The sequence below is a fragment of the Urocitellus parryii genome, chromosome 6 (genome assembly GCF_045843805.1).
Source record: "Urocitellus parryii isolate mUroPar1 chromosome 6, mUroPar1.hap1, whole genome shotgun sequence".
In the NCBI taxonomy this organism is placed as follows: Eukaryota; Metazoa; Chordata; class Mammalia; order Rodentia; family Sciuridae; genus Urocitellus; species Urocitellus parryii.
The window spans coordinates 177,563,401-177,586,810 of record NC_135536.1 but is presented as its reverse complement, the minus strand read 5'-3'; the positions used below and the strand labels follow the sequence as shown (position 1 = coordinate 177,586,810).

The following is a 23,410-nucleotide window of genomic DNA, read 5'->3' as shown; positions in this document are numbered from 1 at the left end:
CACGACGTCACCATCTCGTCCCGCCCCCTCCTGGAACGCGGAGCTGCTGAGCGGGCCGGCGGCCATTTTGTGAAGCGGCGTAGGAGGTGGTGGCTGCGGTGGGCTCCGGGAAGCCGTTCGGGCTGGGGCTGTCGGCCGCGGGGCGGAGGCACTCGCGCGGGGGGTAACTCGGGTCTGGGTTCTGGTGCCGCGCAAGTTCTCCCCGGTAAGACTCCCACAGCCCCGAAACGGGCGGGGCTGTGCGGGGCTCGAGCCGCCCCTTGATGGCCCGGGGCGGGGCCTTCGGAGGCCTCTGAGCCCGCCGCAGCGAGCGCCCCACACAAAGGGTTGGGGCTGGCCTGCGGGGTTCCTGGGGCTCACTTAACGTCTCTGCGGCCTGCGCGGACGCGAGGAGGGCGCGAGAAAGGATGAGGCTGCGTTTCGAAGTGGGGACGAAGCTATAGCGAGAACCCTTCGGTGGTCTGAGAGGAGGCAGCCAGAGCTGGGTACCTCGGAGGCCTGTGAACTAACGGGGACTGCAGTGAAAATACACCTACATCCCATGCATGGGGAAGACTCCCTTTGCCTCCAAATAGAGCAGAGGTTATAACAACACCGCTGCCCAAGTGGAGAGGTGATCGTAGTGAGGACATTCTTTGTAACTGAAGTGTAAAGAAGGCCTTTGTGGCCTTCCAACAAAAGGGGACTACAGTCGGGACACATCAGGGAGGAGGAAGCTCACTCCTGTGAGTCCAGGAAGTTAAGTCTCAGCACTCGCCGCCTTCCTGGCTTGAAGGTGGGCTTATAATGAAGTGCTTTCAAGGCCCAGAGCTAAGGAGGGGCTTATTCTAGCGTGTGTAGAAAGCTAGTGTTGTAAGAAGCACATTTACTGCTACTTGGGAGGGGAATCTCTGGCACTATGAAGGAGAAAGTCCTGTAAGATGTGGAGGGTGGATGCTTTCGATGGACAGTTAATTGAGTTACTCTGAAGCTTGGCGGCGCTACTTTGCAGCCACGTGAAAAGGGTGGGAGGGCCTTTGAAGATCTACAGGTTAGTGTCGGGGTTGGACTTAGAGCAGCGGGTTTGCAGAGACTTTGTCTCCCGTATGTGCTTTATGGTGAAAAATATGAGGAATTATAGTGTGGGCTACTCAGGATTATTCAATGCTAAACATTAATTCAACTAGGTAGTGTATATTGAGAATTGCAGGCTGTGGTTGGAGAGGTTTCTGGCCTTAAAACTCGGCTTGGCGCCTGTGTCCCCAGAGAAGACCTAATGTAAATGGGGGCACCTGGCAGGAGCCATTTTGTATCATTCAAGATTAGGATGATGCCAATCAAAATAACCTTCGGGGGTGGGGGGAATGTGGCAACTGAAGGCTTGTGGAAGGGAGAGGTTTGTGAATGGAGTGTTTATCTTAGAGCTTCTTGCCTGCATGGTTTCAAATGGTGTAATTTTTGGAAAATTCAGTCTTAGCAACAAGAATTGCTTGGGACCTTGTTAAGTAGTGTTGTTAATGTATTTCAGAGTATTTGCCGTTGGGAAAAAAATCCTGCAAGTCTAGACTTGTAGGTTGTATTTGTTTTTGAAATTGGTAGTTTTGATGGAATGGAGATTTTTGGATTTGGTGGAAAGTTTTGTGTTTGTGCATTTTTGTAAGAATAAAAAGTTTGGAAAAACTGTTACAGGTGATTCACATGAATCTATGGTGATTTTTTTTGAAGGAAATTAAATGTTTGGTATGCTTATATAATAGTTCACGATCTGCTTAGTATGAATAATTTGGCAGTTTACCAAAACAGGGAATGCATTTTTATGTCACTTTCTTATGTTGGATTAAATGTTGGTTACATTGTTTATGATTGTAATGTATTTCAATTTTTCTTATATTCAAATCCAGTAGGTGAAAAATACAAAGCTTTAGAAACCATTGTGGTAGTTACTTATAATGTGCTCTTACAGTACACTTTAGACTTTTTTCACTTTGATATGTCAAATATTTTGGTCGTCAGCATAATGAGATTTTGGGGGTTGTTGGTACAATTTTCTAGGTATAAAACTTGATTTTTGTAGATCAATGTGTACCGGATGCTGGAGTCCAGTGACAATATTGGTATTGCTTTTATTCCATTTTGTAGAGGGTCACTTCATTATTCAGTTTGGTTGTTTTCTTTTGTAGGTGTAGGAAGAACTAAGTATCAGTAATTGGCTGCACAAACGATGCTTTTAGCTATCTCCCTAAAACATGGAGACTGTTGTCAAGTTTTATGTCTAATGCCTGGCTCACGAGTGCTTAATAAATATTCATGGATATTTGTTAAATATTTAGGTCAACTGAACAGAATAATAATTTTAACTGTGTAGTTTTGTCAGACTTTACTACCACCCTCTATGTACCCTTTGGTTTGCAGAGTTTTGGTTTAAAGCCAGCTTTTCAGTCCTAAACCACAGTGAGGGTGAATGTGGTAGGTTAGGTTAGGAGTATTTTACTTTGAAGTGTAAATGAAGTAAGAAAATGAACATTTTTGTTGAACTTTTGGGGGGGATCAAAAATAACAATATTAAAGTCTTGCTGCCTTTGAGTACTGAATGGGAAGTTAATGGGAAAATTGATCAATGTATTATAAAATGAATACATCTTCATCAGTGTCAGAAGAATTTTTTCATTATGAATGATCCCATAATCTTAAATGTGCTCCATTTGGTGATGGGGATAAAATCAATTGGATGAAGCTGTGGTAGTTTCATAATGCTTTCCATAATGTGATTATGATTATACTCCTTATAGTGTGCCTATTGTAATCGATTTTCTGCTGCTTATCTCTGATGTGAAATGAGGTGTTGCTGTGTTTTTTTGTTATTAGTGTTGTTTCTTTTAGATCTGAATGAAGTACCTAGATTAACTGAACAAATATTTACTTCTGAGTGTGTATTACAAGATGAAGAGTGTAGACGGTCAAGTTCTAGTTTGTGTCTAGACTTGATAAAGAGGTTTATCATTTTATCCTGAAACTCCAAGTGATTAGAATGACTAGTAAATCAGAAAATCTAGTCTTAATATGCTAAATTTTTATAGCAGATATTTGTAATTTATGTATAAATCAGGTAATTGTCGTGCTGCGTTAATGTCTGTGTTAGGGTATGAAATGGAAAGTATACTAGAGCAAACTTGCTTGTTTTAGATCTTCTCAAATGTATTAGTGGATTAATGGTAAACCAGGCCCGTTTTCTTTTTGCCTATGCTTCTAGTCTTTGTATAAGTAAAATACATATTTTTAGGGGGGTGTAGCATAGAATTGTTTCTCTTTTTCTTTTAAAGTCACGAGAGCTTAAAGTGAGTGGGATGAATTTTTCAATTTAGAATCCTGCATTAGATTGCTAATTGACATTAGCTTATAGGAATGAGCAGGTTCCTGAAAAACAGTGATACCACGTTAAATTATTGTGATCTTACAAAGTATGGTTTTGAAACAAAAATACTTCAGTTCTCAGAACCTTCTTTCCTTTCACCTTGACTTCCTGCATACTTTGGCTTGGGGTGGAATGGGGGTTTCTCTTTGCTGAAATAGAAGAGAATCACAAATTTATATGTGGATTGATTTTTGTATTTTTAAATTGAACACAACTTAAATGAGGCATTTGTCAAATTCAGCTGGGTTTTCAACCTTTCTTTGTGGAATGAGAATTCTTTTTCCTAATAAAATAATTTCGAACAGTCTTTAGAAATTTTTGTGTAGATCTTATAAGTTCCTTTGGGCTTGAGTAGATGATCTGGATTTGTCCTTCAGATGCCTTCTTGGTTCTAGAAGGAAAGAGGCTGAGGAATCTGCTTCCATTGTATTGAGACTTTTTGAATTAGAATCTCCAGTAGGGATCAAATGTTTTTCACAAGTAACTTAACTAGAAAATTACCCTGCTTCTATAGCTGCTAGAGTGGACACCTTTTAGAAACAAATATTGCAGTAATTTCATGCCCTTTATAACTTTATCTGAAGCTGCTTTTTTCCGTCGTATTTCTCTTTGTGAACCTTAAATAAATTGCTCGATATGGCTTTCAGATGAAGAGCCTTAAAACCCTTTAGACTTAATTAGAATAGATTTGTACAATGTCAAAGATTAATACAATGCTCTGGGCTTTTGAAAGTGTTTATAACATTTGCATAGCTTTTTGGCAAAACTGTTCTAAATTTGAGTAGTTGACTCAGAGACATTTAACTTGTCCTTTAGACAAGTTTGGAATAACACTTGGGATTTTTAAAGTTGGTTTTACTTTCTGGTGATGAATATTAAGCTCACTAGTGATAGCTTAATCTTGAAAGATATTAAAAAATGAAATTCATTCTACTGTCATAACTAATTAGAACAAATTTTAAAAATGAGCATCATTTATCAATCTATTGATGATCTTAATACTGAACAGCAGCAATCTTTTTCATCTCCTCTTCTGAATTAAAAAAAAAAAAAGACCTTTTGAACCAGATGCATTGGCACAGTCTATAATAATCCCAGTCCTTTGGGAGGTTGAGGCCAGCCTTACAGTTTAGGGAGATCCTGTTTCAAAAACTAGAAAGGGCTCAGGATATAGCTCAGTTGGTAGAGCACCCCTGGGTTGATTCCCCAGTACTCCCCCCCACCCACACTGTGACCTTTTGAATATAATTGTCATTTGGTCATGTATGTTGCTTGTGAACATAACTTTGTAACATTTTGGAATAAATTCTAGTGAAAGATGTGTGGTCTGTTTCTTAGTATGTCAGACATTGTTAGGGAATTTTTAAAACAAGATTTTTGGAACTGTTGTGTTATGAGAAAGTATTTTTCCTGAATATGTTGAGCCCCAGTGGAACTGGTCATCATAGCCAAAACTTTCATTATGTTTTGTGATCTTTGATATTTTAATGCAAAGGAAATTATATTGAAAGAGTAGTTGCAATAATTTCCATGAATACCCTTGAATTGACAACTTATTTTGCCAAGGAATTATTATTGTGTGAACTTGGTGCTTTTTCATCCAAAGTTTGGTGGGAATATAGGGAAATAGGTAGAGGTTGGACTTGTTCTGCCACCAATTGATAAAATCATTACCAGTTGTGAAGCTGAGCTTTGTTTCTGTTGATTCATTCTTGGGCTAATTCATGACATGTTTGTGAGACATATAAATATATAGATATTTTGAGAGACTTCTATGCATGAAAAGCAGTACAATTAAAAGTGTATGTGGGAATTTGGTGTCTGCTTTCCCCCCCTTCCCCCATGTGCATTCCAATGAAGTTCTCTGGTGGTTTCAGACTCGCTGCCTTAATATACAGTTCAGTGTGGCCTGTGCGTATTGTTTTGTGTTTCCTGCATTGATTTTTGCCTCCGTTTATTCTCTATTGCAGTCTAAAAGTTGGTTTTAATTGGTTGCCCACAGGATTGACTTGGCCTCTACTTCTTGTTAAGAAAATACATCTCTTGTTTAATCAGGTAAGAGACTTTGAATACAGGGTTTGTTTTAATACAAAAATAAAATGAGATACTTTGTTAAGAAAACATAAAAATATGTGTAGCGGTGAAATTGTTGTATGTGTGTGTTTACAAATTTATTTGAGGGTTGGGGTTGGGGTAAATGGGTACCTTGAATAGTTTTGCTTCCTTTGAGGGTCAGTTTTACATGGATGCATTTCTCCTGCTACATTCTTTATTGTTAGGTAGTAAGTAAATTTACCCCCTTAGTAGCCTTCTAGATGACGTACAAATACAGGTGCTTGTTATTGGTATGGGTATATGTATATGTGTATGTGTGTGTGTGTGTGTGTGTATATATATATATATATATATATATATATATATATATATATATATATATATAGTCCCTGGAGGTATAGGTATAGACAGTGAGTTATGTTGTAGAGTACAAATTTTAGACTTTAGATGGAAACTTAGCAAATTTAATATAACTTTTTTGTTAGCTAAGCTAGACTCAAGATAGGTTGAAATGACTTATCAAACAGATGCTTATTAGTAGCAGAACAACAGATGATAACTCATATTTTTCAGAACCTAAAAATTGTTTTCCTCTTCAGATGGCTTTATGAAGAAATCTTGTGCTCTTCGATTTAATTCTCAGCCCCTTTCCTGCTTGTAATCTGAGGCAGATGAGCATGTTTTCATTGTAACCTTGTATAGACTTTCAGTAAATCTCTTCTCAGCAGAAAATGGTTTAAAGACTTAACGAGTGTGTCATCTTGCGTTGTGTTTAATTTTTGTGTACTTGAGGCCATATCAAGTTCCCATTTTATTGTCTGAGTGCAAATTTACATCTCTCTCTCTCAAGTTGTTTTGGGTACCTGGTTTACAAACCATGATGTTTTTCCCACATAAAGTGATTAAATATTTTTTTGAAGTTAAACAGGAATGCTATCTCACTTTCCTACATTTGAAAAACTTCCCTTTAAACTGCTTAATAATGTAAGAAAGTTTGTTGGCATAATTTTTTTTTTAGTGTTAATTTTTCTTCTTGACTCTTGTAAATAAATGGAAAACTTTGCCCATCTTCCCCAAATTTGTAGTGCTTTAGATGATTCATGAAGAGCATTTTCTATTTGCCAGTCCATCTTTCTGGATTAAATTTGAAAATAACTTTTATTTTGGACTGGGATATAGCTTAGTGGTAGGTAGAGCACTTGCCTAGAATGTGCATGCAAGGCCTTGGGTTTAATCCCTAGTACTGCCAAAAACAAACAACAAGAAAAACAACACTTTTATTTTTATATATAAGTGTGTTAGAAAACCATCAAAGTAAAGTAATATATTTCTCTTTTTATCCTTCTTTTAGAGATGGAGGTCTTGGCTATTTGCCCAGGCTGGTTTTCGTGCCTCAGCCTCCTGAGTAACTGGGGTTATGAGTGTATACCACTGCATTCAGTTTATTTCTCCTTGTATGCAGCAGTCAGAATATTGAGATATAGTTATAGATTTGATTACATTATATTAGTATTCATGTAATACTTTACATGGAAGAACTCCTTTCTAGAATGTTTCTTTTTTTTTTTTTAAAGAGAGAGTGAGAGAGGAGAGAGAGAGAGAGAATTTTTAATATTTATTTTTTAGTTCTCGGCAGACACAACATCTTTGTTGGTATGTGGTGCTGAGGATCGAACCCGGGCCGCACGCATGCCAGGCGAGCGCGCTACCGCTTGAGCCACATCCCTAGCCCCGTAGAATGTTTCTTAAACCTTATAACAGGAGACCTTTTAATGCCCTTGTTTGAGAAGTAATAAAACCACGAATAATTAATAACTTCCTTGAGGCTTTGGAGCCAGTTTAATAGGCTCATATTGAAAAGTTGATTTGTTCACATTAATTTCAAATTAATATTTTTTCAGCCTTATATATATGGTTTGTGTCAGTTTACAAAAGCCTGCCTTTGCATTTGCTCTTAGAAGCCATTAGAACTGAAATACTGAGATTTGATTTAAATTTGGAAGAAACTTTCATTTGACTAAATTAAAATAGACATTATTTAAGGAGATCATGAGTAACTAGAGATCCCACAGGAGTTATATTGGGTAAGAAACTGAACAGTTGCTGAGTAAACTTCACACCCTAGACAAAACCGAAAAAATTATTCCTTTTCATTGTCAGCCCTCCCCTGTCTGGGGGAAAACAAGACCTTGTTTTCCCCCCTTTAATAGTAGATTTGGGAATGAATCATTGAACCTGAGTTTTAATTAATGTGAATGATGCTGCACCCAAGTTCTACATTTTAAGGTGATGAATTAAACCAGGTAATGTGCACACATGTGTAATCCCAAATACTCAGAAGCTTGAGGCAGGAGAATCTCAATCTCAAGCTTGAAGCCACCCTAGGCAACATATGAGACCCAGTCTCAAAAGAAACAAAGTGATTAATAGCTAACTCAGGTTTTGGCTGTCCTATTTAGTATTTATTTTTTATTCTTAATGTGTATTAGCCATGTTTATAATAAGTAATTCCATACATAGATTAACTTTATTTATTTATTCTTTTAAGGGGGGAGAGAGAGAATTTCAATATTTATTTTTAAGTTTTTGGCGGATACAACATCTTTGTTTGTATGTGGTGCTGAGGATTGAACCCGGGCAGCACACATGCCAGGCGAGCGCGCTACCGCTTGAGCCACATCCCCAGCCCCATAGATTAACTTTAAATAAAGTTATAAGGCAGATTGTGCTGGGCACAGTTGTACTCTTCTGTTATCTCAGCAGTTTGGGAGGCTGTGGTGGGAGGATCACAAGTTCAAGGCTAGCTTCAGTACTTTAGTGAGCCCCTAAGCAACTTAGTGAGACCCTGTCTTAAAATAAAAAAGAGAACTGGAGATGTGGCTCATTTGGTAAAGTGCCTCTGGGTACAATCCCTAGTATAAAAACAGAACCCCCTTCCCCCCCCCAAAGAAAATGTTATTTTTAGGTTCAAAACTGCCAACCTAGATATACCACCAGCAATTGCTAGTAAATCAGGACCACAACGTAGCTCAGGAATGAGTGGCATTGTAAGCTTGCGTATAACAAGTTTTTGTTTTTTTTGGTTTGTGTGTGTGTGTGTGTGTGATTGAAAAGTGTTAGGAGCTGAGTGTGTGGGCACATGCCTATAATACCAACTATTCAGGATGCTGAGCATAAGGATTGGAAGTTTGAGGCCATCTTGGGCAATTTATTTAGCAAGAGCCTGACTCACAATAAAAATTTAAAAACAAAAGGAGGGCTGCGAAATAGCTCAGTGGTAGAGCATTTGGAGGCCCTGGATTCAGTCCTCAGTGTGCCCCCCCCACTCCCTTCCCCAAAGAAAAGATTTAAGTTTTAGTTTGAAAAATGAAATTGGTTCTCATTTGAGACTTGAGCATTCCAATTTTTAATTTGGATTTTGAGATGCAACCCTATAAAATGACATTCTGGTAATTCTTTGAAATTATGAAGTTTCTAGGGAAGATGCTAAATAGTTTTAAATATTTAATGTGTCCTTTGTATGATTTTTCCCCCTACCTGTTGTTAAACTTGGCTTCCTGATTTGATATACACATTTCTTTTAAATCTTAAGGGCTAGTTGTCTGAATGATGTTATGGTGATTTTGTACTGTCCTACTGTTGTTTTTTCTTGAAATTTTCAGATCTTAGGACTGAACATCTGATTGTTTCCAGAATTAATCTCTTTTGGAAATTGAAATTGTCTGGGTTTAACATTTAAATTTAGAATCTCTAAATTTAAAAAAAGATGATGCCTGTGTTAGCCTGAGGGACTGTTCCAGGGCCTAATATGGTAGTTGGTCATTCTTGCAGCTAAAAACTTTGTGTGATAAACAGGAGTCTGACCTGGCCGTTGCCTTTTCTCATCTGCAGGTGTGTGTGGTTTCAGCGCAGCATGGCTGTGGTCATCCGTTTGCAAGGTCTCCCAATTGTGGCGGGGACCATGGACATTCGCCACTTCTTCTCTGGATTGACCATCCCTGATGGGGGCGTGCATATTGTAGGGGGTGAACTGGGTGAGGCTTTCATCGTTTTTGCCACTGATGAAGATGCAAGGCTTGGTATGATGCGCACAGGTGGTACAATTAAAGGGTCAAAAGTAACACTATTGTTGAGTAGTAAAACGGAAATGCAGAATATGATTGAACTGAGTCGTAGGCGGTTTGAAACTGCCAACCTAGATATACCACCAGCAAATGCTAGTAGATCAGGACCACCACCTAGCTCAGGAATGAGTGGCAGGGTAAACTTGCCTACAACAGTACCCAACTTTAATAATCCTTCACCAAGTGTAGTTACTGCTACCACTTCTGTTCATGAAAGCAACAAAAACATACAGACATTTTCCACAGCCAGCGTAGGAACTGCTCCTCCAAGTATGGGGGCTTCTTTTGGGAGCCCAACATTCAGCTCGACCATTCCAAGTACAGCCTCTCCAATGAACACAGTCCCACCACCACCTATTCCTCCAATCCCAGCAATGCCATCTTTGCCACCAATGCCATCCATTCCCCCAATACCAGTTCCTCCTCCAGTACCTACATTGCCCCCTGTGCCTCCTGTGCCCCCGATTCCACCAGTCCCTTCTGTGCCACCCATGACCCCACTGCCACCCATGTCAGGCATGCCACCCTTGAATCCTCCACCCGTGGCACCTTTACCTGCTGGAATGAATGGCTCTGGAGCACCTATAAATCTGAACAATAACCTGAACCCTATGTTTTTGGGTCCATTGAATCCTGTTAACCCTATCCAGATGAACTCTCAAAGCAGCGTGAAGCCTCTTCCCATCAACCCTGATGATCTGTATGTCAGTGTTCATGGAATGCCCTTTTCTGCAATGGAAAATGATGTCAGAGAATTTTTCCATGGGCTCCGTGTTGATGCGGTGCATTTATTGAAAGATCATGTAGGCCGAAATAATGGGAATGGATTGGTTAAGTTTCTCTCCCCTCAAGATACATTTGAAGCTTTGAAACGAAACAGAATGCTGATGATTCAACGCTATGTGGAAGTTAGCCCTGCCACAGAGAGACAGTGGGTAGCTGCTGGAGGACATATCACTTTTAAACAAAGTATGGGACCTTCTGGACAAACCCATCCCCCTCCTCAGACACTGCCCAGGTCAAAATCGCCCAGTGGGCAGAAAAGGTCAAGGTCAAGATCACCACATGAGGCTGGTTTTTGTGTTTACTTGAAAGGGCTGCCATTTGAAGCAGAAAACAAACATGTCATTGATTTTTTTAAAAAGTTGGATATTGTGGAAGATAGTATTTATATAGCTTATGGACCCAATGGGAAAGCAACTGGTGAAGGCTTCGTAGAGTTTAGGAATGAGGCTGACTATAAGGCTGCTCTGTGTCGTCATAAACAATACATGGGCAATCGCTTTATTCAAGTTCATCCAATTACTAAGAAAGGTATGCTAGAAAAGATAGATACGATTCGAAAAAGACTCCAGAACTTCAGCTATGACCAGAGAGAAATGATGTTAAATCCAGAGGGGGATGTCAACTCTGCCAAAGTCTGTGCCCACATAACAAATATTCCATTCAGCATTACCAAGATGGATGTTCTGCAGTTCCTGGAAGGAATCCCAGTGGATGAAAATGCAGTACATGTTCTTGTTGATAACAATGGGCAAGGTCTAGGACAGGCATTGGTTCAGTTTAAAAATGAAGAAGATGCACGTAAGTCTGAACACTTACACCGTAAAAAACTTAATGGGAGAGAAGCATTTGTTCATGTAGTTACCCTAGAAGATATGAGGGAGATTGAGAAAAATCCCCCTGCCCAAGGAAAAAAGGGCCTAAAGATGCCTGTGCCGGGTAATCCTGCAGTACCAGGAATGCCCAGTGCAGGAATGCCTAGTGCTGGAATGCCTACTGCAGGCATGCCCACTGCTGGTATGCCTGCTGCGGGAATGCCCGGCGCTGGCATGCCCGCTGCAGGCATGCCTGCTGCGGGAATGCCTTCTGCAGGAATGCCTGCTGCGGGTATGCCTGCTGCGGGAATGCCTGGCGCTGCCATGCCTGCTGCGGGCATACCTGGTGCGGGAATGCCCACTGCAGGACTGCCTGGTGCAGGCCTGCCTACTGCGGGAATGCCGGGTGCGGGAATGCCCAGTGCTGGAGGTGAAGAACATGCTTTCCTGACAGTAGGATCAAAGGAGGCCAACAATGGACCTCCATTTAATTTCCCTGGTAATTTTGGTGGATCAAATGCCTTTGGGCCACCACTGCCTCCTCCAGGATTAGGAGGGGCCTTTGGTGATGCTAGGCCTGGTATGCCTTCAGTTGGAAACAGTGGTTTGCCTGGTCTAGGATTGGAAGTTCCTGGTTTTGGAGGTGGACCGAATACTTTAAGTGGGCCATCGGGATTTGGAGGGGCCCCTCAGAATTTTGGAAATGGTCCTGGTAGCTTAGGTGGCCCCCCTGGCTTTGGAAGTGGCCCTCCTGGTCTTGGAAGTGCCCCTGGGCATTTGAGTGGACCGCCAGCCTTTGGCCCTGGCCCTGGCCCAATCCATATTGGTGGTCCACCTGGCTTTGGATCTAGTTCTGGGAAACCAGGACCTACAGTAATTAAAGTGCAGAACATGCCCTTCACTGTGTCTATTGATGAGATTTTAGATTTCTTTTATGGCTATCAAGTAATCCCAGGCTCAGTGTGCTTAAAATACAACGAAAAAGGTATGCCCACAGGTGAAGCCATGGTGGCCTTTGAATCTCGAGACGAAGCCACAGCTGCTGTCATTGACTTAAATGACAGGCCTATAGGCTCAAGAAAAGTAAAACTTGTATTAGGATAGCCATTCACATCAGTTCTTTATAGGGTAGACCTTCATATTGCTGTGTTCAATGCATCCAGATTGTTTTCCTAGTATTTTCAGGTTAGAACCTGTGGATTGTTTCAATTGCATATAGATTGGTTTCCATAACAAAAGCATTGGTTGACTGTTTACAGCTCACTACCAGGATGAACATTGCTGTATGTTACAGTAAAGCTATCTGGAGAGAACACAAAAATGATTTTGGCATACTATTAGAGAAACCATTTGTAAAAACTCAATGACCACATAAAGTTTATCAAGGAGTCTAGATTGGTTTTGTTTCATAATATATGGGATGAAGAAAATAGAAATGTCAGTAGAGCTCATTGAGGGTGCTCCTGCCAGCTACTAAAATATAGAAGTTGGCTACTCTTGGAATTTGGTTTAAAGCTGGACAGATGTGCTTTGTTATAGGGTCAAAGCTTTGTCTAAAGTCTTCATTTTTCTTTTAAAATTGAATAAAATCTCTGTATACAGATTCATTGTATGTACCTTTATTGCTTCTTTGAGGATTCTTGCTGTATGGACAGTCCTGCTTCAGACGTTGCTGCTTTGCTTGCCTAATTGACTCATTTGTAAATGAGCAGAACTGTTTTGTTGGTTTTTTTCTTTAAATATGAAACTCCACAATTGGTTTGTGCTATAATCCTGAACTTTGATTTCTAATGACACACTTAAAACTGTGTGAAATAAGACTTTTGCCATAAAAATAAACTATGGAGTCCTCTGCCTACCAGAGCCTTTTTGGTTTAACCGCCAAGTTTTAGTTTAGTAAGTTTAAAAATTGTTTATGTGGTTTGGGTGGCTTTGAAACCAGAAAATACTTTTAGTAACCAGTGTTTAAGATGATTGTTCTAGCAATTCCCTTTTGTCCCAACTTCAGTGAAATTTTTGCCTGAAAGCATAAAAGAGGGATCTATTCATTAGAAAGAGCATTATATTAATCTAGTCTTTTAAAACTGAAGTTGAAATTGTTAGCAATACCATTATAGAATAAAAGATTCAGAAGCTGGTCCATAGGTTTATGTGTTTAATCCTGTTAAGTTAGAGGCTTTTTGGTATAGTTATTTAATCAGGAGCCTTGTTCTCAAAAATTCTTTGTGCAGAGTAAAAGTCTAGCTGCCAGAGAGGAGCAAATTAAGACTCCTTGCCCTTTTATATTCGTTTCTTGGGCATTCAGGACACATAGCTTCTGGTTGGTACGTGTCCTAGTCATAAAAATATTTATCTTGCAATGTCCTGCTCACTGCCACATAGGCTCTATTTAGGGCTTTTTTTCCCCCCTTAGTTTAAATTCTCTAAAGATATGTCACATTATATTGTTAATGTACAGAATGGAAGATTGGGGAATTATCATGAAAAACAAATTTTTATCTTTTACATTGCTCTCTTGCCTTGGTTTAAAACATCTCCAACGTTTCCTACAAATCAATAATACTTATGGAGGTCTGACCTTTAAAAGAAGTATATCCTATTAAAAATTATGTAGTGCCTTTTTGGTGTTGCAAATCAGTAGAACACTGAAATAAAGCGTCGCCCTTAATTTAGAGTAGTAACAGTTTCACTTGTGAAGATTGTGTACAATCAGAGGATGACAGTACAGGAATTTTGTTTTAGGGAAAGGATTGTTCAAACTCAAAGAAGAGGTGGCTGTGTTGTGGGTCTTTTTGATAATTCACAAACACAAATTTGATATGACAGATCACTAGATACTGCTTCCTCAACTTAAAAAGCAATATAATGTTTGTATATGCTGTTCAATTTGAGCTGTTAAGTAATCTTTTCTCATTCCAAAGACAATGGGAAAAACTTCAGTGCTGCTTGGGAGTCTTGTTTCAACCACAGATTATTTTCCCCGTTGGAAAGCTGACTATTTTCATTTTAGAAAAAAAAAATGGGTTGTTTGAAGATGAAAGCCCTTTTTTCACAATTTATTTTGGTTAAATGTGCTCGTACATTCTTATTAAATATTTCATACACTTTATTGCACCTACTTTGTTATTTCTACATCTTAGGTAAATGATGAAAAGGAGAATTTGATTTCATTGTTCATCGAATTAAATAAATTTAATAGTGGTTTGTGTAGCAATTGGAGAGAACTGTGTTTCATATTTCGTTGAGCCACAACAGTGCTTGTTGTGAAATGTAATTAAATGCTTTGCTGTCTTGGAACTTGATTTTTGTGTATCTGAGACTTATTAACATAGTGCTAACTGCTAAGCATACTGTTTATCTTCTGGGCTTTGGAGTTTCAGGTTTAAAAAATTCTTGAAAATGTTCTGTGAAACTATCCATACCTCTCTTACAAATTTTCTCCTAAGAACTAGGTTTGGTGTAGAATTGAATTTATATTATTTTCTCATTTGCTTTGTATGGTATGAAGGATTGTAAAGTTTTGCTCAAAGTTGTGTGCATTTGTAAACACTATCATGGTATTCTCAATTTTTATGTGTAAATTTTATTGTCTGTGTTCGGTGACTTTGACATTAATGGAAGAGCATCTTTTCCATTAGGTTTAATTTTTTTTTCCTCCTACTGAGTTTTTATTGTTCATTTTTCTTTGGGTTTAAAGGATTAGAGAAACTATGAAAAATGTATTTTATAAATAAGCAAATTTGTAACTTTTCTGAAGTTTAGTGGAAGATTTAGTTTATAAGCCTAATTTGGAGGTATGTTCTGTTTTTACACTGTAGCTTGGATATACAATTATTAGTGGCTGGTTTTTGTTTTGTTTTTTAATGCAACACAGTGTTAAGAGAAATGTAGTTTCTGACTCTGTATACCAAGTTGTCAAAACATTGACAATGAAAATTCAATTAGAAAACTTGTTACTCAGAATTTCAAATAGTAATAATATTTAATATAGTTAAGGTCAGTCTTAACTCACCAGATGAAAATCTGGGACTGTATGGAAGTAATCAAACATGTACCTTTTAGGTGGAAAGAGTCACCTAGCATAAAAATGAGGAAGCATGACTTAAACTCACTCCATTTTTCTGGATTCTGTGATTCTGCACAGGTGTGGGTCAAGTGTGTAAAAAGAAAATTCACTTAATTTTGAGAACACTTAAAAAAACAAGTAAAGAAAATGTAAAAGTCGCTGGTAGTTAAACCTCTTGGAGAGAATTTCTGGCAGCGATTGCTTTAAAAATTATTTCCCACCTTCAGAAAATTTGCCACATTTAAATTGTTTTACTGGCAGTTCTATTAGTAGTCCAAACTTTAGAAACTACACACAGTAAAATGGCTCATAGACCATATGTGCCCAGCATTGCCAGCAAATACTGCCTTGGCATCATTCAGCAGATTTTCTTTTGTTTATAAAGATGAAGTCTGAATACTGTTCAATAAACTTGTCACAAAATAAAAACAGGCTGATGCTTTTAATGCTTTAACTGCACAAAAGTACTGAGCTATTTTAACATAAGTTTTTTAAACTTCCTGAAAATATTTTGTGCCTTTGGAAAGGTGAATTTTGGTGATCTTGGAGGAGGTAACAATTGTTGCTTTTAATTGTCTGCTAATGCTGAAGTTTGGAAAGAAGAGGATGCCTGGAACGGCAGGGAGGAGTCTTGATACTAGGTCAAATCTGTGATATCCACCTTTTCAGAATTTTAATTTACTGTGTGTGTTTGCTAGTGAACTACTTCATTATGTGGACTTGGAAAGAACAGATACTAGATTCTTCTTTTTCACAGGAGTCTTAAAGGGTCTGTGAATTAACATTTAAAAAAATTGATTACAGTAGGAAAAGAGAAGAGAAATCTTCAAAATAGATTATAATTTTCACACACCTCTACAGCTTTTTCTCTCTTTTTGTATTGCTGTATGAGGTATTTGAGGTGGGGAAGAAAGGAGAGGAATCACAAATATTGCTGCTTTCTGACATTGATGCTCTGGTTTTAGTCCCTTCCACACTTATTCAACTTCTGAAAAAAAATAGTGAATGAGTTTTCATAAACTCCACAGAATTCTTTTTTTTTTTTTAAGTTTGGATTACAGTTGCTGGATCTAGTGGGCTCTTATAACGAAAGTTCTTGAAAAGTGTAATTATTGCTAATTGTTTATTGTGTATTTGAATTAGGAATAACCAGCTCACTTAAGAGGTATTTAGACTAACATACATAATTCCAGGTAGTAACTGAACTATTTTACTTTTTTTCCCCTTCCTTTTTTTTTTTTTTTTTTTTTGGGACATAGTCTGCCCAGGCTGGCCTTGAACTCCTGGGTTCACACAAACTCCTGCCTCAGCCTCCCAAATAACTGGGACATCAGGCACATGCCACCATGAGCCTTTTATAAATAATCAAGGTTGTCCAGGAATTTGAAAAATGACTGAGTGAAATCAACTGCCCACAGATACCTAGCATGGCCTTTACCGCCTGAAAGGTGTGGACTCTGATGCAATGATTGTTTTTCTTGTTGATCACTTCTGTAAATCATTGTTTCTGCTTTCCAGTATTTTACAGCAAGAGTTTATCAATTATGTACATCTATTGACTGTTTTCCCAAAAGTAGAGCTTTTGTGGGATATGGTAGAATCAAACTATGGCTCTGCTTTTTTATTTTTAAAAATTGCTTGATTACAGTTTCATCTTTTTAGTGTAAAATCTGATGGAACACAAAGACTTAATGTAAAGTGTTTTGAAAAGATTGTACTCTGATAGTCACACAATTAATCTTCTGATGCTAAGGTGACTTTTTCTGAGAAAAACCTGTTCAACAACATAAGCAAATTCATCTCATTGGTGCCTGCTCAGGTAAACATTAATTCTTTTTATGCTGTTCCTGGGTTTATTCTTGGTGCTTTGAGCTACTTTGTCCAAGAGTCTCAATAGCATCCTAGAATATGGCTCCTTTTCTGGGTCAACATAACTAGCAACCAGCAAACCAAGGTGGCATGCTTTTCCACATCATTGCTCAACTACTGAAGAGTCCAGAAGGAGAAAAAAGCAACCTGATATAAACATTCCAACCCTAAAGCAGCACAGTAGGGCAGCATATTGTGATGGGGAAATCTCATTAACTATATCCCTTAAACTCTGCCTCAGGGACCTCCCGCTAGTGAAAATATAAGTCAGAGACTCAGCTGGCAGTGGTAGAAAAGTGATAAATGGCACAGCAGAGCAATGGAAATGGAACCCCAGTTGTCCAACATGGACTCTAAGTAAAAAGTTTCAAGTCTTTTTTTTTTTTTTTAATTTTATTTTTGGTGGACCTTTCCTTTATTTATTGATAGGCGGTGCTGAGAATCGATCCCAGTGCCTCACACATCCTAGGCAAGCGCTTTACCACTGAGCCATGAACCCAGCCCTCAACTCATTTTCCAGATTAGTTGATTGCTAACCATTTCATGTTAACAGAATGAGATATAGTGACTGGGGGAAATGTATCAATGATACAAGAACATAAATGAAGAGTCAAAGATGTTGTATTGGTTTAACTTGTCCCAGTAATGAACTAAACTATACTTACATAGGTTATCCCTTGGTGTTTCAGTCCCTTTCCATTCTGCTGCCACCAGTGTCTGCTTTGCCTGCTTATATAGTAAATCTTATGGTAACAAGGACTATGGGACTCACTTGGAATGAAGATCCCTTGCTGCTCTCTTGGTAACCCTATCCTCCTAATGGGTGGAGGTGGTAGAGATTATAGAGATAATTCACTTAGCTCTTGATTAGTGAATAAGGCTTTTTCATACACACTTGTGCTTCATATCAAATGGTAACAGTTACATTATTCTACCACAAATCACCTGTTAGTCCTCAAGAAGTGGGAAAGCTTTAAGAAGGGTGAAGAAATTCAGCTGCTTTTAAAGGGTCTTAAATCATATCAGCTGGCTCCTCTGCTGATTTCCTCATATATCTTTGGTTCCACTTTGAAATGAATTATGCCACCCACTGCTACACTCCTCCACATATTGGGTTGCAATGGGGGTGGGAAGATGGCACATACTTCATACATAACTCCCTCTGCCATCTGACCAGAAGAGCCCCTCTGCTATAAATCTGGCTAAACTGGTTGAAGGATTAATAAACTGCTGTCCTGAAATAGATAATGCTTTGCTTCTGGGGCTGTTGAAATTGAAACATCTATTACCTTCATGCTTTTAAGATGGTTCAACCTGAATATACATAGTAGCTATAGCCTATACTAACAACTTTTGAGGTATGTTCTGTACCTAGCACATGGAAAAGAAAGCAAAGTAAGTGTAGAGTCTTCAGATATACATGAAAGTGCTTTATTGTATTTGTACCAGGCACCTCGTGTACCAGAGGAGTTGGGTAAAGGCTTTCCTGAATAGTTGCTGAATGATGTTCAGACAAGAGGAAATGTAAACCAGCCTGTGGCTGCAGTATGACTTCCCTATTGGTGAAATCTCACCCTTACTTCCCAAGCAAGCAAATTTTGGAAACAACTCATCTTAAGTTCTCCCAAGAATCCCAAATGAAATATTCCAGTGAAAGTAGGTAGATTTGCATTACAAATGACAGGTTACTTTTCTGTGGAATCTGATCTGCTTTTCACTCAGCCCCTCTGGGCCATAAGTCACTGCACATGGGAGATGGTCAGGAAGGTGGTCTTTCTATTGCATCAGATGCCCCACAGAAAGTAAATTCTAGCAGGGGCATGATGGGGCAGAATTGACTACACTGTATATATTCTTTGAAAATTTTCATATAGATCACATTTTTCTAAGGTGAATTCTACCTTGTTTGCAATATTTATGGTTGCTGTTTAAAATGCATTCCTTTGGATGAAGTCCTGAGAATGTGGAGTCCAGCAGTTCCGTCATTCCTGCCCCAGTGGTTAAACAGGGAGAGTGTGATGGATACATAATTCTTTTCCATCTGTGTGCAAGGCTAGTTATTAAAGGTCTAGGGAGAGGCCACATGAACCTTACTACTCTCAGTGGACAGGTGGGCTTTAGATTGGGCTGGATTACAAGATGTGAGCTAAAATGGCTGGACAGAGAAAACACACTTTGAAGGAAAATCAGGTTGTGGTTCGTCAGTTATAGTGACCCGGGAAATATTTTCCTCCTGTGGCCTCTGTCTCTTCTATGAAATGGGATTCAACTAGATGGTGTCCTCTCCAATTTTAAGCTTCTGCAACCCCAACTATTCTCTTTTTGGAAATCTGTAGTGGGTTTGGACCTTAGATTAGGGGTGAACTCAAGTTTTTGTCTGGATGCTGCTCTACTACTTCTTGTGTGGGAGCAGTCCCACACTGCATCTTGGGAACTTCAGAGTTTAAGTGTTTTCATTTTCCCTTAAGAAGCTGCTAGTTAGGTTTTCTGGATCAGGTACAGCAGAGGCATTGCTCTTAGCTATGGCACGAATCAACAAGGAGTTAATGATAATAGTACAAGGACTCAAAAGATGCATTTTCCCTTTTATGAGCAATGAAGGGAGTGCTTCCCATAGTTAGCCTTACTTATTTATCCCAATAGCCATATAAATTTGACATTATTACCCCAACTTTATAGGGAAATCAGGAAAGTAACTTGCCCAAGGTCTCATTGATAATGGGGATGAACAGAATTTTCATAGATGCCTGCATGGCTTCAGAGATGCACCCTATTCCCTGTCTCTCCCTGACTTCAAACCAGGGTGGGGAGTGGGTGGGTAGGATACGGAAGCTGCCAGCAGTAGTCCTCTGTCATAGATACTGACCCTCCCTGCTCCAGCTTTTTCAGTCCCTCAACTGTAAGTATGGTATGGAGAAATGAAGCATTATCTGTTGGCAAAGCCTCTCAGGGTCCATAGTTGAGCTCATGGTCATGGAGAGTAGGCTGGTGCAGGCTGAGTGTAAGCAAGTTCAGAGCCTCTAGGCAGAGAAAAACTCCAGCTCCACAATAGTGCAAGCCTGCTTATAGGCAACGCATTCCTTCCCAGTCTGGTTTGTCTTCCTTATCCAATTCTCAAGCTAGGATTCTAGAGTTGAGCACAGGTTAGATTTGTTCAACTTTGGGTAAATCTGTAGGGATGTTGAAGTTAAACCGCAGTGTTGCCAAATGTTGTATGGCAGCCAGACTTAGTATGTAGATTTAAACCAAATTTATTGGTTAAAATTTTAGTTGACATGGTTTTAGTGGCCCTGAATCATACATCTGAGTAAAGAATATAATTTTATAGTAAAGCTTTATACTTTTAGTTCAGTTTGTGACCTATGGGGCTGCCGATTAAAATTTGGAGAATCCTTGGGTTAGTATGCCTCAAGGAGACAGAGAAGCAAAGGAATGGTGGTGTTTGTAGTCTTTTTTTCAATCATGGGAAGAGTATTGAGTGGGTGGTGTTTCTTCCATCGGGAGCCTATAAAGGATTTCCTGATTCACTTCCAAAACTTGATCCAGCATTTGAGCTGCTCCAGCATGCCAAGGTAGGCAACAGGTGTGAGCGTGGCTTTGGTTGTTGGAGGAGTGATCCTACCGCCAAGACACTTGATCCTGTCTTTCTCCTTGCAGCCTTTCTGTACAATTTCTGTACCATGACTTAGGGTGGATAAAGGAAGGGAGGTAGTAATTGCAGGCTAGTGCCTTTCTTGATAAGGCTTTTGGGAGGGAAGAGGGTAGCGCATTTCCTAAGCTTGAAAGACAGATAAATTTCAGCTCATGTGGCATTGATTTGAATTTGTCTGAACCCAGGAGAAAAGATAGGTTCTTGGATTTATGAAGAGCAGGGTTAGAACCTCCCAAGGCAGGGAAACAGGGCAATTAAAAAAAAAAAAAAAAAAAAGGACAAGTCATCCCTATTATCAGAGTGAAATACCCTGTCACCCATGGTATGTTGTGAACTGCTCCCAGGGGAAACAAACCCTAACCCTAACTTCAGCATTGATCTTGTATCTGTAGTTTTAAACTTACCAAGGCCACTTGTTCACACAGTTCCTTAATATTTAACAATTGGCTCTTGTAAGTTATACTAGCCTGCTTTAGCACCCTAATGCAAACTTCCCTCAGTTGTTTTGAATTTCCGTTTTGTGTTCAAGTTTATTGTCTGTAGCAGAAGATAACTGAAGTACCATTTTTTAAATATATATTTTTGTTGTAGATGGACAAATATCTTTATTTTGCTTATTTTTATGTGATGCTGAGGTTTGAACCCAGGGCCTCACACATGCCAGGCAAGCACTTCACCACTGAGCCACAACCTCAGCCCCCTGAAGTGCCATTTATGCTGCTACTTTATGCGAAAGAAGTTTAGTCATTTAATTGACAAAATAGCTGGAGAAACATTGAGAAAATACTGTTGTGTGGAATGAATTGAGTATGGTATCCTAGAGTAAGATGTTGTTGAGTGCTAGAAAGATAAAAGGGGGGGTCTATGTGAGCTAGGCTTGAAGGATACTAATAATAGCCAACACGTGCTAGTAACAAGCCTATCATATGTGCTAAATACTCCATACACCTTTCATACATAACATTAATCTATATTGAATAATATTCCCTTACATTTGAGGAAACAGGCTTAGTAAGATTAAGTATTTTGCCCAAGTTTGTAATCTGGTACAGTATTGTACTGTGGCTAGGAAGGACTACAAACAGTGTAGGAAGCCTTGTCACTTCGCTGAAGAACCCATGCAGTTACTATTGATTGCTATTGAATATAAATGGAAGGGAGGATCTTCCAAGAAAACTGTATTCCAAAGTTTTAGACTAGTGGCAGAGTCAGACTATTTGCATTTAGCACTTATTTCATTTAACCATGTATGTGGCTTTACCCAAATCCCATTTTCCTTCTCTGCCTATTTATTTGTGACATTTTGTGAATTCTGAGTTACAAAATTGAGAATGAATACAGTTTCTTTAAGGGATAGTGTGTGAATGTACCCTATTGGGGGTCCAGGGCTTGGAAAGTATTGAGGTTGACTGGGGGTGAGTAGAAGAAAGAAAAGTACGAAGAGAAGCAGCAGGCAATGTGACTTCCAAATGGCAAAAAGTAAAGGCAGAAAATAGCTATTTGTATCTGCAATTCCTGAGTAGCTTCAGATGGAAAGGTGAGGGTAGCTGGAAGTACCAAGAGATAATAAAATTTGTCTTTTCTGTTGGATGTTCCTAAAAAGCTCACTTCCCCTTTGATGGCTTCAGCATCAGGTCAAAGCTAGATTAGAGTCATTTCCAAGGATCCTTGGGTTATCATTCATTTCCTAGAATTCATTAATACAACATATGCAGATATTAAAACAGCATCTGCTATTTGCCAGGCACTGTAATGGGAATCAGGCAGATCTGGATTTACAGTCTAGTAAGAAATATTTAATAAGTAAGTTATACATTTTGATAGGTTTTGAGTAACTTGTTTTTTTAAATATTTATTTTTTGGTGTAAATGGACAAAACACAATGCATTTTGTTTTTATGTGGTGCAGAGGATTGAACCCGGGTCCTGCCCATGTTAGGTGAGCGCTCTACCGCTGAGCCACAATCACAGCCTGAGTAATTTGGTTTTATTGGGTTGGAATCAGGCAATTTTTTTTTAGTTGTTTATAGACCATTATTTTATTTATTTATATGTGGTACTGAAAATCAAACCCAGTGCCTTGCACATGTTAGGCAAGTGCTGTACTACTGAGCCATAACCCCAGCCCCCAAATCAGGCAATTTTTTAAAAATATTTTTTTAGTTGTAGTGGACACAATATTTTATTTATTTTTATGTGGTGCTGAGGATCAAACCTAGCACCTCACACATGCTAGGTGAGTGCTCTACCACTCAGCCACAGCCACAGCCCTGAAAACAGGCAATTTTTAACCCCAGCCTAGAGAACAGATTAGAGGGTCCTGAATGAAAATGGCCAACTAGTTAGACATAAGATACTGGTTGATAGAAGAACACACAAAAGATCTTGAGTACTAGCCAGACCTCGCTTACAAAATAAAGTCTTTTTTTTTTTTTTTTTTTAGAGAGAGAATATTTTAGTATTTTTTTTTTTTTAGTTATCGGCAGACACAACATCTTTGTATGTGGTGCTGAGGATTGAACCCGGGCCGCACACATGCCAGGCGAGCATGCTACCGCTTGAGCCACATCCCCAGCCCCCAAAATAAAGTCTTAAATTTCTGGCTTTTATTGACCCACTTATATGTGATATGTAAGATGTTTTTGTAAAATCCTGA

General features: G+C 39.0%; 2 protein-coding genes across 6 annotated transcripts in view; both read left to right on the top strand.

Annotated features, from left to right (window-relative positions):
• Window positions 1-74: 74 nt before the first annotated feature.
• Window positions 75-15,640, top strand: Rbm12 (RNA binding motif protein 12). Of its 3 annotated transcripts, none has more exons than XM_077799368.1 (3): window positions 75-205; window positions 5,394-5,446; window positions 9,338-15,640. In XM_077799368.1, the coding sequence occupies exon 3, from the start codon at window positions 9,360-9,362 to the stop codon at window positions 12,270-12,272; it is 2,913 nt and encodes a 970-aa protein (XP_077655494.1). In that variant the 5' UTR covers window positions 75-205; window positions 5,394-5,446; window positions 9,338-9,359; the 3' UTR covers window positions 12,273-15,640. The 3 variants fall into 3 exon arrangements, with proteins under 3 accessions (XP_077655494.1, XP_077655493.1, XP_077655495.1); XM_077799367.1 differs by having other exon boundaries at window positions 5,362-5,446; XM_077799369.1 differs by lacking the exon at window positions 75-205 and adding an exon at window positions 437-775 and having other exon boundaries at window positions 5,362-5,446.
• The window catches only part of Cpne1 (copine 1), a 26,204-nt gene continuing 12,184 nt past the window's right edge, over window positions 9,391-23,410 (top strand). Inside the window, exon 1 of one of the 3 annotated variants that reach the window (XM_077799370.1) lies at window positions 9,391-9,480. Coding sequence is in view for 1 of the 3 variants with exons in the window: in XM_077799372.1 (XP_077655498.1) it covers window positions 11,140-11,154 (15 nt within the window). In the remaining 2 variants the exon portion in view is untranslated. Of the gene's footprint in view, window positions 9,481-10,478; window positions 10,540-11,056; window positions 11,155-23,410 lie in introns of those variants that run through there. The other 2 variants (XM_077799371.1, XM_077799372.1) reach the window with 2 other exon arrangements.